At 41.3% G+C, this 15013-nt stretch overlaps 1 protein-coding gene across 11 annotated transcripts in view; it reads right to left on the bottom strand.

The window, feature by feature from the left end:
* The window catches only part of Plekhm3 (pleckstrin homology domain containing M3), a 190504-nt gene that overhangs the window by 137497 nt on the left and 37994 nt on the right, over positions 1–15013 (bottom strand). For all 11 annotated transcript variants that reach the window (XM_076931778.1, XM_076931776.1, XM_034498822.2 and 8 more), the window contains one exon: positions 6664–7537. In XM_076931778.1, the coding sequence (XP_076787893.1) occupies positions 6664–7309 (646 nt within the window). In that variant the 5' untranslated portion in view covers positions 7310–7537. The remainder of the gene's footprint in view (positions 1–6663; positions 7538–15013) is intronic.

The following is a 15013-nucleotide window of genomic DNA, read 5'->3' as shown; positions in this document are numbered from 1 at the left end:
GCTAAGCACTGCTATCTGGCATTAGCCAAGTGTTCAGTAATTGATGAGAAGGAAAAAATGTTAATTTAATGGCTTTACAATGACAAGCTATGCCACCATTCATCGGCTTTTGAAAACATTCTGATTTAAGACTGCAAAGAGGTCCCAGGAAGCAAAATGACGTGGCAAGGATTACGTTACAAAGAGGGCAAGTTGAGAGTAGAACTCTACTCTCCAGAACTTCAAACTAAATCAACAGTTTTATCTGTGGTGGAGCAAATGAGTCCTGGCCATCTTTAGCCATGGGGTAGTGTAATGTAGCAGTTGCATGACCTCTCTGGGGTCACCTAAGTCCCCATTCCCACTTGTAGAATCAGGTCAACATTACCCAGTATATTAAACTACTGTAACTATGAAATAAGATAATGAATGAACACTTCTTAGCAGGGGACTGGATACAAAATTAACCCTCTTACTATGAATATTAATAAGTTTTATTCAACAAGCTAAAGGTAAGGATGGGGAACAAAAGCCACTTCCATTTCAGGAGAAAAAATATAGCTATTCTGCTCTGATTTTATTTAAATTATCTCTTTTATTTTTGGAGATTATCATATAATTATATCACTTTCTCTTTTCTTTTCATTCTTCCAAGCCTTCCCTTATACCATTCCTTGCTTCCTTTCAAATTCATGGCCTCTTTTTCATTAACTATTGTTACATTTATATATGTGTATACATATCTGTAAATATAAAAACACAACCTGTTCAGTCTGTATAACATACTTGTATGTTTTTAAGGCTAGTAATGTCAGAAACTATACCCGTAAAGTCTTGCCAATATTACTGCCTAAACATGAGCTGAACAAGATCAACAGACACACTAAAGTGGACAGAGAAAGCTCAAGCCTACAGGCAACTAAGGAATGCAGGGAGAAGGACAAACAGTCTCTCCCAAGGAAGAACACACCAAATCATTACCTGTCCTGATTTTCTTAAGTGCTAATGCTTAGACTTCAGCCTAACAAGGGACAGGGAAATGGCTCAGATGGTAAAGTGCTTGTCATGGAAGAAGCATGAAGACCGGACTTCAATCCTTAATACCAATGCAAATAGCCAGGTATGGCAGCAGGTGCCTGTAACACCAGCTCTGGAGAAGCTGAGATAGAAGGGTTGGTCCCAGGAGCTTGCTGGCTAGCCAGCCCAGCAGAATAAGCAAGAGCCCAGGATAAGAAAGAAACCCTACCTCAGAAAGAGTAATAAAGGAAGACATCTAATGGGGCTCTGTGGTGTCCACATGTACACACACACACTCACACACACACACACACACACACACACACACACACATATACACACACACAATCACCCATAGTCACACATATTTATAGATTCATACACACATGTGCACTCATACACACATACACACTCACATACATTTTCTCTCACACATACACATACACATACACAGAACTCAACTTTCCATGTGCTCACACTTGGTCCACTACAAAGTTTTCTACAACATGGTTCACATTTTTAAAGGGCTTCTGGTCTAAGATAAAAGGCTGATAGAAAGCAATTAACTATAATATACAATAGAATAAAGTGTGCTTGGAAGAAAAAAAAAAAAAACACAGAGTACTGAAGAGAGGAAAAAAAAAAAAAAAAAAAAAAAAAAAACCCTGAAAAAGCCTGAGGAACAATATGTCATTTGAGTTGGCCCTTGAAAGACAATGAAGGACTTATGTAAAGCAAAAAGGACAAGGAGCATCTCCATTATGAAGACACAGCTTGGGCAAAAGCCAGGGACCGGAAAGTACAAGGTCCACTGAACCATGCCAAGAAGCTTCGACAGAACAACACAACATGATAAGGCTGAAAAGATTCCCAATGCTTCATAAAGTTCATGCAGCTTCACAAGTGAGGGTGAGCCGTGCTTTGTTTGTTTCAATTTTATACTTTTATTTTTATTGTATGAATCCTTGCCTACATATATGCCTGTTTACTGTGTAGGTGTGGTCCCTGTAGAGGTCAGAGAGGACATCAGATCTCCTGGAACAGGAGTTACAGGTAGCTGTAAATCACTGTATGGGTGCTGGGAACCGAGCCTGGGTCCTCTGCAAGAGCAGCCAGTACTCTTAACCTCTGAGCCATCTCTCCAGCCCCATACAGTTCATTTCTATAAACACAGTAGCACAAAAGACCTGTGCTTTAGAAAGATAACTCTAGCAGTTTGAAAAATTAATAACTGTAGGTTTTCTAGTCAAAAGAGAATAAAATGCACTAAGAGAACACCCACAAAGACCCTCAAACACTCCATTTTCACGGGGTCTCTTACAGCGGTGTTAGGAATTGGAATACGGGCTGTTATGGCCAAAATGGGATCATTACCCAGTGGAAATTGTGACCATACACAATCAACTTCCTGTGACCTATTTTAGCAACTTCTTTGTACTGACTAATCTGTGAGAGGGTGAATCACAAATTCACAAGACACTGTGTCCTGGTGACCTCACTTATTCTAAACCCACATGAATATTTCCATCTCTCTTGGCTCCAAGGCTTTTGAGAAACAGCATAATTGAAAAAGCAGTCATTTTAGTACAAGTCCCAAATTTGTCTTTTTTTTTTTTTTTTTAAGTGAGAGATGGGAAAAGGGAACTGAAACACTAGCAAAGCTCGGGATAAAGGACTAGACTGCAGTGGCTTGTCTAGCTGTAAAGAAAATCTCTGCTTGATACCTTCTCCTAAAGTACTCAGAACAAGAAACCATAGGCCCAGGAGCATGCCAGGTCACCAGAGCGGCACCTACAGAAACAAAAGCCCAGCTGACCACTGCCCTTGCCCAGCAGATGAAAATGTGACACAGTCAGGGAGGAGAGTGAGCTCCATTCTGGTAGTTGGTTGAGTTTCAGGGCTCTACAGTGACTATAAAAGATTCCTTTAATTTTTTTTTTTCATTTAAAAAGTTACCACTGCAGTTCATACAGCAGTAGACTTACAAGTTATACAGACATCTCTCACTTGTGAAAACATTCTAACCATACTTTTGCTTCAGTTATGATCTTTAATTATTGATCTGAATATAGCAATTAGTTCCCATATCACCCTGAGTCAGAATCCATTCAAGCTCATCCTAGAATGATACTTTTAGGGCTGGGAAGGACTGCAGAGATAATTTAATCTGTCTTGGTAAGTTTATAAAGAGACAATACAAGCTTTTTCCAGATCTGTATGGTGAGTCAGGAGTAGAGCTTGGAAAAGACTCACTTGAATACGTTTTCTAGACAGTTGCATGTTCATCTACCATGTGCATCTCCGCATGCAATCTGTTAAACACACAGAAAACCTCTAAACAGGTACAGGTACAAGTGTGTGTGCATGCAATCTACTAAACAAACATAAAAGATAAAACAGATGTAGGTGCAAGTGTGTGTGTGTGTATATAATCTATCACTCATATCTAAAAACATATCTGACACCCACATGGTCATTAGATGTTTTACCTTAAGATGTGTATGTCTGGACTTCATTCTGTGGTGGCAGGGCTCTATCTCCTTTATCCTCTGGGGAATTCCTTCATGCCTATGAGTGTCCTGTTCCTCAGGGAGTAGTGTGACAGTGATGCAGAGGGGACAAACATTAAGTACAGACACTCATCTATGTTAGTTAAGAGCATGTCTTTATGCAACTAACATCAGTGCTAGGGCTCGAAGTCAGACATTCTCACAGTGGAGTCAAAGCCCTCAGAGTGGTCCTGCTGCCCAGGGACAGCGGACACGGGAATGTTAGTAAAATACTGCTCCTAATGAAGCTTCGGACTCTACCACATATTCTGAATTCCTTACAATAGCTATTGCCACTGTGCCTCACATCTGTACCTGTTTATCATTATTAACCAATCATTTTCAGACAATGCACATTGTACTGAATTCAAGCTACATCCTATGGCTGGACCCCTGAAGCATCCTTTCTTCACTAGATCAGCCAACATTCCTTTTGAAAGTCAGCCCTGGACTGCCTATGTCTGAGGCAATGTAGTCTCAAAACACATTCACAAGCTTCTAAAATAAGACAGTGAAAATCTGTGTCAAGGCCCCAAAGGTCAGCTCATACCTCACTGCCTTCCCAGTATCTGTTGTGCTGTGGGTGGCTCTGCCACTAGGAACTCACCCCGAGAGACAGCCTTGACCCCAGGAGCAAACTGGCTGACTTCTGTGCCTACAAATCCATTGGTCAATTCCCAACAGCTCTCATACACCTACATGAGAATTGTATACTGCTCAGAATGGATAATCAGCCACAAATCAGAATACATTTCTATTCCCAGACTCAGCACTGGGCCCTTGCTGAGCCCTGCTCTTCACCTGCTAAGCTATAAAATCATGACACATCTTGCCTGCTCCCCAAAGCTTGTCAAAAAGGGTGTGACATGGGTGTGAGATAACCACCATGTTTGCCCGAGTTTGCCTACTCCTGTTGCAATGACCAAGCAGTGTGGCTAAGATGTGTTATTCTAATCTCACAAAGCTCATGTGTTATAATATCCTTTGCAAAATCTTATATTTCACTATAAATTAGTATTCAGAATTTTAAATTACAAGCCAAGAGTGGTGGTACATGCCTTTAAACCCAGAACTCAGGCAGATCTCTCTGAGTTCAAGGCTACCCTGGTATACAGAGAGAGTTCAAGGACAGCCAGTGGTACACAAAGAAACCCTATCTTGGAAAAAAAAAAAGTAAAATAAAAAGAGTAACAACCATTGCTTGTCAGGTACTCAAAGGGAAAGACCAGTGCATTAGAGAACTCAAGGATGCCCAACTCCTGGATTTAGTATCAGAACACACTGGAAAAATAAAGTTAGAAATATGACAGCCTCTGCATCTGGGTCCTGCCAAGATCCACAAATGGTTACGATGACTTACCGACAAAACCCCGTGTGAATTCTAACAGACATCTACTGCCGTCACTTGCTAGTTGAAGAGTTTACCTACTACATGATGCAGCAGATCAACACAAAGCTGCCAGTTCTTCCAGGCCCAGGGATCCTAGCAATGTGCTGTCTCCCTAGTATCTGATCAGTCACCATGTCCTTGCTTTATAAGGAAACTCGCCTTTCCTTCTGTTTCTAAGTTATAACCCTGCTAGCTGTTCTTGAAGATCTGTGAGAATCTAGAACAGCAATTCTTAAGCTGTGGGCTGTGACCCCTCTGGGAGTTGTACATCAGATATCCTGCATATCAGATACTTACATTACAATTTATAGCAGTAGCAAAATTACAGTTATGAAGTAGCAACTACAGTTTTTTTATAGTTAGGGTCACAACACAAGGAACTGTATGAAAGGGTCGTAGCATTAGGAAGGTTGAGGACCACTGGTCTAGAAGGAAAGATGAGAAGTGGCAAGTTATGGGTATGGCAGGGAAGAAGTGTCTTAAAGGGTGACTCTGTGTTGTATATGAAGTGTGGCTCATCGTGGGCAGAAACCTGAATTGCCATAATTACATTCCAAAGGCTCTCCTGTGGTGGGTCACACTCACTATTCCCTGCATTCTCATTTTAGTTTTCTCCCAGGCTGGGATTGAACTTCGGGCCTTTCCTGCTAAGCAGGTGTTCTACAAGTGAGCTACACCCCACCAGTTTTACCTTTGCTCACACTGATTTTGACTATCATCTTCTATGATTTTTTTCTGAAGGCAGCCAGGCTATGGTGCCTTCTCTTCCTTGTGTCCTCTTAGTGTCACTGCCACTCACGTGTATATGGAGTAAGAAACATTTCCATTGGACATTCACTGTCCCTCATTTTGAGTAAGTTTCCAAAACTTCATTGATGCCTGATGCTTTCATCTAGATGAAAGTACGTCTACACACATGCATACACGCACAGAGCAAGATTAATAAAGTCCAATGTGTAATTTGATAAACAGCTGATACAAATAAGCAGTATCATGAAGTATTCAAAGGAAAATACTATTTTAGGTATAAGAATATTCTAACATTCGCCACGGCCCTTCTATACTTAGAGAAGGGAGGAGATGTCAGGGGCAGCCCTGCTTATACACTGAAGGTCTAAAATCAGCCATAAGCCTAAAATCAGCAATAGGCCTGACTTACATGCCTGCTAACACAAGGTCTTGGGTCTCTATGGAAAAACACTGAAACAGATGTCTATAAACTATTGTAAACAGGCAGCTTTTGTAGAAATCTACCAGCCTGAGTAGTCATAGACCTTGTAAATAGGCAGCCTTGGCGGATAGTACCAAATTAGATAAGGACAAGTGAATCATAGGCAGAGTCATAGTGACCTGACCCCTGAACCTTCACCCAGCTGATACCCTGTTCTGAAAGATATCTGTACTCCCCCTGAACACCTATGCTCCTGTGTCATCCCCTTCCCCACATCCTGCATTTTCATGTTTATAACCCCTGTGTTAAAAAGTAAAAATTATGATTTGATAATAATAAAGAATATTCTAACATAGAAGATTAGAAAGGGAGACTTAACCATAGTCATAATTTCACTAAATACTTCTTCAGACGATAAAAAGAGAGCCAATTTGAAACAAAGATACTAAAGTATGGGAGAAGGAAAAGCCATATGTTGAGTATTGGAGAGGCAGCAGATGTAACATAGACAAAGAGAAATCAACAGTTGTTCATTAGAAGTCTGATGTAAAATATACCTGTATTTCCTTGAGCATCTTCAACCTTATTGGGTGAAGACAACAGAAAAGACGGCCTGGGAAAGTGAAGGCCTTGAAGGGACACCTGCTGCTGCTGCTGCTGCTGCTGCTGCTGCTGCTGCTGCTGCTGCTGCTGCTGCTGCAAAGGCATGGTGCTAAGGACTACCCGCCAGTCTACATGGGTAACATCAGACCTTGACCGAGCATGTCCTGGCTTGAAAGTTGTTGTCTCATCCAATAAGTCATTCACAGAACGAGGTCTGTCCCTCCGACGCTGACAAATGTTGAAAAAGTTAAAGGTTGACGCTTCCTTCTGTTCCATCCAGGAAAGATTATCTGGGGCTGTCCCTCTCTGGACCATAAGATGTTCTTTGGCAGGGAAGACATTTTGACGTTTGGTTTCTAGTAGCCTGCTCTTACAGTGGTCCCAAATCATTGTCCCCTTGCCCAGGGAAGCAACAGTTCTTAAAGCACCATTGTCTGTTATGTTACCAAGTACTTCATGCCCCACCAGTTCAGGGACTTCCTGGATCCCATAAACCTCTGCTTGTTGCACAGCCTTTTCCAGCTTACTGTCAAAAGTACTAAAGAAGTCCTCAGTGACCTCGAGGGCGGGGCTGATGTCATCTACTTCTAAAGCTTCCATGACACAAGCTCCAAGCTTCTAAATTGCTTCAGGAAAAGGTGTCACGAACATTCAGCCAACAGAGAGCGGTGGTTCAGCAATCCAACTGTGGAAACAAGAGGAAGCAATCTTCATCTGGCTGCCTAGAGAAAGCCAAGCACAGGAGTACAGGGAGCTTGTTCTTAGAGATCTCAGTGAAGACAGCAGGGCAGTGTTTGCCAAAGCAATGTATCGCCAATCCTCAATTTCCTGGAAGAAAACAAACAAGACAACATTGGCACATGGTTTACTGTGTTCTGTAGTGCACAAGTCTGCCCAACCACATTCCCATTTTTATGCCTCTTCTATGGCAGCCATGCACACAGGGGTACAACACCACCTATACAAACTTCCTATTGTGTATCAGGAATACACATGACTCTTTATTTTGTATGAGAACTTAAGCAGAGCAGCGTGGAACACCTGATAATGGGAAATAAGGCCAACAGCTTTTATTCACACAGAGAAGCCTTTGAGAGCAGCTGTAAAAAGACTGCCCTGGCAAAAAACCTCTGATCTGCTGACCTAAAATAGTAAGCGAAAGACACCAGAGATTCTGTGCCTGGGCCTATATTGCAATCGGCCTAAAAGTCATGAGTGCTTTCAAAACACTTAGAATCACTCACGGTCTGCTGGCTGTGAAGGTGCAGGGAGAAGCGGAGAGGGAGACTGTCCTTTGACTATACCTGAATGTTAACATCACTGCTTGTGCTTCCTTGGGTGATTACAAATAAAGCCTAATGATGAGTCTTGCCCTCAGAATTCTCCAGTTTTCCTGGAAACGGTTTCAAGTGCCAACCCCCTGGCTTCCATGTTGGCCTCAGAGTACAGGAGACTATACTGCCTAGGATTAAAAGCCAGGGGATTATAAGCTCATGACTCAGTGGGGATCCAGACAAAAGCCTATGGCAAAAATATAGCCCAAGTAGCAGGTTTTAGATCATTTCTTCCCTGTGGACCTGGGATACCAAACTTCATGGCTCGACCTGAACAGAGAGAATCTACGTGAGTACTAACCCACTGTCTCTGGAAAATGCTAGCCCTCCATTTGGGTATAATTAGAACAGATCTTGATAATGATATACTCCAATACAGTAAACAGCAACCATATACGACTATTTAAATTCAGTCACACTGGCTGCATTTCAAGCACCCAGAAGTCACATATACCTGTGTGTCTTTAACAAAAGAAGGGATAAAATTAGACAACATCTTTTTCCTCTTTACTGTTTATAAGTAGGTAAAGCTATCAATTAGTAATACCATTATACATGCTGAAAAGGCAGAGAGACATGCTTTCTATTTTTTTTCAAAAACGTTATGACTAATCAATTAATTTTCAGCTGCTAGGCCATTAAACCAATATATTTAAATCAACAGCACTTAACTAAGTTAAGTTGTTTAATATATGTAAAATAGACTAATATACACAAACTTTACTTACCTATTTACCAAGCTGACCTCAACCCCACTACAAAACAGAAAATACCCTGACTGTTGACTCCCTGCCTCCACCTCCTAACTGGGGTTTTAGGTATCCACCACCCCACTTGATTTTAGGTGGTGCTGGGGATTAAACCCAAGGCTTTGAGCATGCCAGGCTACCAACTGAGCTGTACCCTCAGACCAAAATCTTTCCTTTAGCTATATCAATGGTATATATAGATCATAAAAACTGGCCAGCTTCTCTTATAAAGAGGTGGTAACTATGAACTTGACTACTCCTGTGTGTTGGAATATGTATTGCATAGAACTTCATACAATGTTTCCAATGTTTCTAGCTGCAAACAGGTTTAGATTTGTTTACTCTTTCGGAGTCTCAAGTTAAGCCTCAGTCTCTTGAATTCTGTAACTAGTTTTAGTAATTCTGAAATTTGAAATGGGATTTTTTTTCCAATTTCATCTTGTATATCAGAGACTAAGAAAAATTAATGTAATCAAATGAACATAAAGTACAAGATTCTCATTTTATAGAAGAGATACCAATTACATTACATTAAGTTCCTAAGACAATCAGTATTCCTTTTGTTATCTAACATTTCAAACCTAGCAGGTAAGGGTGTGTGTGTGTGTGTGTTTACTTAAGGATCAAATCCAGAGCTTTACAAAGCTGAAGAAGCAATCTTTAAATCATGCCAGTAGATGCTATGGATCCAAACTCAGGTCCTCACACTTGTACAGCATGCACTCTACCAACTGAGCCAGTTCCCACCTCCTTTATGTGGGCTTTCTGTTTGTTTGTTTGTTCTGATATTTTCTTAATGATTAGACAGAGCTACATGTTTGGAGAAAGAATAACACAAAATGGAAGTGCCACTGTCATCGTGTCATGCCAGAAGTGTGTACCATCACCAGGGCCTACATGTCTGAATAAACCTTATCACCTTTTTCCTTAAGAAGCTGATGTATTTTAATATTTTCATTTAATTTCCTTACTTATTTAATCCTAGTGTTTCTTCTCCCCACCGAAATAAGCTCTAGGAGCCTGGAAATGTATGGTCATTTTTGCTCAAGCATATAGAAGTCTGTCTCTGTCTCTCTGTCTCTCTTTCACACACACACACACACACAGAGAGAGAGAGATACATGTTGAATACTTGTAGCCACTCAAGGCCTATCTACGTCACCTAGACCATCACCTTCTACTTTAGTCTGCCCAAGCTAGAGAACCTTTCCCATTTACACAGGCTCTCACTACAACCATGCTTTACTGTATTGTGTTAAAGTGACCAGCCACTCTCTTAAATTCCATTGTAAGCTCTGAGGAACTTGATGGCCAGCCACGGTACCTCCGCCCTCCCATACAATACATTGCTATCTTTAGGGGATCCTGTTTCTAGAATTACTCTTTTTTTTGGAATTTGTCTTTTCCTTGTACTCTACTTTCTTTGAGTAGACTTCAGTCTCTATTTATTATTATTACTATTATTATTATTAATTATTATACCTCATTTGGTTTTGAATTAACTAAACATATGCAGACAGGTCAAACCTGAAGCGTTCCTTCCTCTGACAAGTGAACTCTAGTGTGTGGGTGCAGAGTGGTGAGCCTTAGCACAAAGCTAGAAGTCAAGAGCTAATTAGAACTCTGTTCTAAATCTGGCTCAACCCCACACTTGCTGGGTGGCCTGTGGCAAACCATTTAAACTCTGGATGCCTTACTCAGCTCCCTGGAGCCATTCAAGTCACTGATAGCAAATGACTGTGCGTGCTTGTTCACTAGGGAGCTGTTCCAGCATGCCTTTAACAACACAAGCCACCATGAAGCTTCCACTAGGCCTCATCCCTCCATCAACCAGACTCCCAATCTCTCCCTGGAAAGACTCATCAGGTCACCAAAGGCCAAGTCAGAAATCAAAACCAACTACTTAATACTATTTGTCTTTCAAATTCAGTGAATGACAGGATTTTTTTTAGATTTTTTAAATTCTTTTTTTATACACATATGGAGTGTTTTGCCTGTATATATGTACCACATGGATATCTGATACCCAAAGAGGCCAGAAAAGAGCACTGAATTTCCTGGAACTGGAGTTACAGATGGTTGTAAGCTGTCATATAATGCTGGGAACCAAAGCCCAGTCCTCTGGAAGACCAGCAAGTGCTCTTAACAGCTGAGCCATCTTCCTATCCCCAGTACACAATACCTTTTCTATAAAAACAAATGTTTTTCCTATTGAATATAGGAAGAAAAATTGAGGCCCATTTGTCACTGTGGTAATTAAGAGCTCAAGCCAAAGAATCCTATGCATGTATCAAGAGGTAACAGGATGAAGAATCACTGTGTTGCTATTGTCTAACAAGGAAATCTGCTGTTTGCATGCTCACTGGGCAAAGCTAACTAAGCTGTGGAATCCAGCAGCCCTCTTCTACAGAAGTGGAAGCAGGTATGAGTAATAACACAAAGAGGGATGGATGCATGCCTGAGCGCCTGAGCTGCCTGACAAAGGTGCTAACTTCCTCCAGGTGATGCGTCAGAGCGTAAAGAGTGCTGGAGTGGGAAGAACTGCAGAGACAGCTTAGGCAACCTGCTTCCGCCATTGATTTGTAAAGTGAGAGCCAGTGTGACCACAAGGGTGGTGGACAGTACTCAGGGCTCTCACATGCTCTCTATTTTGGTTATAGTTGGAGCTGACTGGGAATTTTCTGAGTTAGACAATGTAATGGAGCCATCAGAAAACCTGACCAACAAAAGGACATTTCTGAACCATGAAGTGTGTCACTTTTTATGGTGCTCTATCACAAAGACAATGTAAATACACTGGTGGATCATACATGCCAGCAGCAGTAAGTACATCAGGGCACTGGGTGGCTTTCAGATGAGACATATGGCCTGGAACTCAGGCAGAACCCCATGTTTAAAGGCTTGGGGTGAACATGAAACAGCCTCATTATATCCAAACTCCAATACAAACTGACTGCTATGTTGTGAGAAGAGCACTAAGTGTAGAGGAATTATAATCCGGCAACATGGCTCTGGGAAGGGGTCACACCCAGAGCCCTTCTAGGTCTGAGTGATCTATCTGGGAAGACACACCTTTAATCTTGGGAGCCAGAGGCAAACTGCTGGAGTTCAAGGCCAGCCTGTATCAAAGTTCAAGTAAAGAAAAACTTAGGTCCAGGCATGGTGGTATATGCCCTTAATCTCAGCACGCAGAAGGCAGAGGCATGCAGATTTTTTGAGCTCTAGAGACTCAGCTGAGTGAGTGAGTGAGTGAGTGAGTGAGTGCAGTGGAGTTGAATTCCTTCGTGAGTTCATGAAGTTCAGTACAGGGCAGCAAAGGCAGTTGAAGCTGGAGAATAAGGAGCCAGAAGATTAGAATATATTGTCCAAGTTAGTATGAGGGCACACAGAGCAATTCAGGCAGAAACCAAGAGAAGCCTAATTGAATCAGTCAGTTTGGGGAGGAGTTTGAGCCAGAACAGCTAAGTTGAACCAGCCAGCCAGAATTCAGAAAGAACTAGAAAGGGTGAGCTTATTCAGCAGTAAGCCTCCTAGATGACAACTACTTCAGGCAAATAAAAGTTACTTTTATAACTAGGTTCATACAAAGTATTTGTATAGTAATAAATGCTCATAGAAATTCTGGGACATACTGACAGATATGAAACAAAATAAAATTCAGTCATGAAATCATAGAAAGCAGATGAACAGTAAAGGGAGCTTCTGTCCTGTATGTGATGGGACTCAAGACTGAAGATTCAGTTTGGGTACCACTGTCTCTGAATACATTCTCTAAACCCAACTCTCAATAAACACGAGTGACATAGAACATAAAGAGGAAGGAGATGAAGAGAGAGGAGGAAGAAGAGAAAGGAGAGGGGATCTGCTACTGTTTCTTTACAACCTGGGACAAGGCCACATGCATGGAAGTCCTACAGTCCTCTGGGGGCCTCCTTGTTACTTAGCTGCTACTACTGTCAAAGCCCACACCCTCCTAGACAGTGTTGGTCCTCCACGGAAGCTTCGCCCAAAATGTCCTGGTGGTATTGATTCTTTTAAGATCTATTCTTTGTGTGTATGTGTCAGTTCTCTCCTTCTACCATGTGGGTTCTGGGAATAAAATTCAGGTCATCATGTTTAGCTGTAAGTATCTTTACCCACTGAGGCATCTCTCCAGCCCCAGGTTTGGTTAATCTTAACTGTGAATTTGAATGAATTTAAGAAACAGGCCTTTTGTTCTGTCTGATGGCGTCTACAGAGAGGCAGGAAAATATAACCATAATAAGGGCAGCACCATCCTATGTGCTGGGGTTCCAGAGAGAATAAGAGAAGGTGAAAGGAATGTTAGACTTCATGTCTATTTCCTGGCTGAAAGGGCAATGTGACCACCCATTTCACACTCCTACTGATATGACGTCCCCTTCATAATGGACTATACTCTCAAACAAAAACAATCCTTCCATCTTTATATCACTTAATAGTATTTGGTCACAGCAATAATATAACTAATGCACTCTTTACTTCCCTCTTATTTCTGCTCACTTAGTCTCGGCCAATACCCTCTTCCTCCCCTTCTGGGTCTCCTCAGCAAATATAGGCACTACTGGAGTTGTCTTCACTGACTCCAGCTACACAATCAATTTAAGTATGCTTGCAATTTCAAACTTCTGCCTTCATTCTCAAACACAGACTGACCTCTGGTCCTATATTCCCAGCTAAGTGTAGGACATTTCTACCTAGTCCACTCATGGCAAAACTATATTCAATGTATCTAAAACCATACTCAGTTGTTTAATCTGTAATATTAGCTGAGCGTCCACTATGAACTGGGCACTGCTGTAGGAAAACCCTTTAACCTGACATTCAAGGTTTCTGTATCCTTGGCTCAGTTTGCTTTTCCAGTTTTGCACTTCCCTTCTTTACACACCTCTTTTGCTTGGAACAAAAACACCACTGATTAAATTTTTATGCTTTTCAAACTCCAAGCCTTTGCTGGTGATCATTACTAAGCTACCTCTGCCAACTTCTACCCATTACATTTCTATCAACTCTTCAAGTGCCACTCACCTGCCACCTCTTATAAATGCCTTCCTTGATCCCTAAACGGCTCTTTAAACTGCCACGGTACCTCTCCTACATCTCTGGTGCCTCTTCTACATCATCTACTGTGTGGTTTTTTTGGCCGATGAGGAGAAGGAGAATTTATCATCTTATTTTATGCTAGCAATGTTGCATGGCACTTTATGTCTCTAAGCCTCACAATGTAACATATACTATGTGTGTTATGATATTCATTTTCAAATGAGGTCTCAACAACATCAAGTACCTTGACTGTACCATGTAATGGTCACTGTATGATGGTGACTTTATGATGGCCACAGTGTGATACCACTGAGTAATGTAACGACCTCTGTGAGACGGTCACTTTGTGAGAGCCACTGAGTAATGTGCATTTGACTTACTCTCTAAAACACCAGATTGTTTTTAAAGCTTTTACATTTTATATTAGCATTTTTTTACCTGGTAAAATGAATTTGAATATAAGCTTACTTTACTAAAATATTGCTTATTTTCTAAAACTTCATGCTTATCTAAGTTTTACATTACACCCAAGCAGAGAAAGCTTCCTCGACACTGAAACATGGTAAATGTCAGGTAAAGACATCACTAAGAGCTTGGATAGAAATAAAGGCACCATTGCAGAACTATTCTGTGATGACCCAACACACACACACACACACACACTCTCTCTCTCTCTCTCTCTCTCTCTCTCTCTCTCTCTCTCTCTCTCTCAGTGATTTAGCTAGTCTTTTTCAGTGTGACTCTAAGTTCCCTTTCTAATGCTAGCACTGAGATGCCCTTTTGAAATACCTCCAGCAATCAATCCCAAATACTTTTCAGTTCATCTCTGCACTTGTTTATCATTTTCCACCTGCAAAATCTTGAAACATATGATGTCATAAGACATTTTCCCAATAATCTAGATAAATATAAGCACACAAGACTTCAAATCTCAGACTGCTCTGCTACCAAAGGCAGCAACATTATTGCCCTCTATGTCAGCCACCTGATTAGAAAGTCTATCTTCAGATAACCACCAGTGTCCTAGCATGCCCAGCTCTTAAAAACAAAACAGACAATCAGATTTCAGTTATGCAAATGTCTAAACCTGCAGACTTGGTGTTTCCTATCTCCCCTGCCTCCACTGCAGGGAACAGTGACTAAAGATCAAGCGAATGAGT

The sequence above is a fragment of the Arvicanthis niloticus genome, chromosome 3 (assembly GCF_011762505.2).
Source record: "Arvicanthis niloticus isolate mArvNil1 chromosome 3, mArvNil1.pat.X, whole genome shotgun sequence".
Lineage (NCBI taxonomy): Eukaryota > Metazoa > Chordata > Mammalia > Rodentia > Muridae > Arvicanthis > Arvicanthis niloticus.
This window is presented reverse-complemented; position numbering and strand designations above follow the sequence as displayed.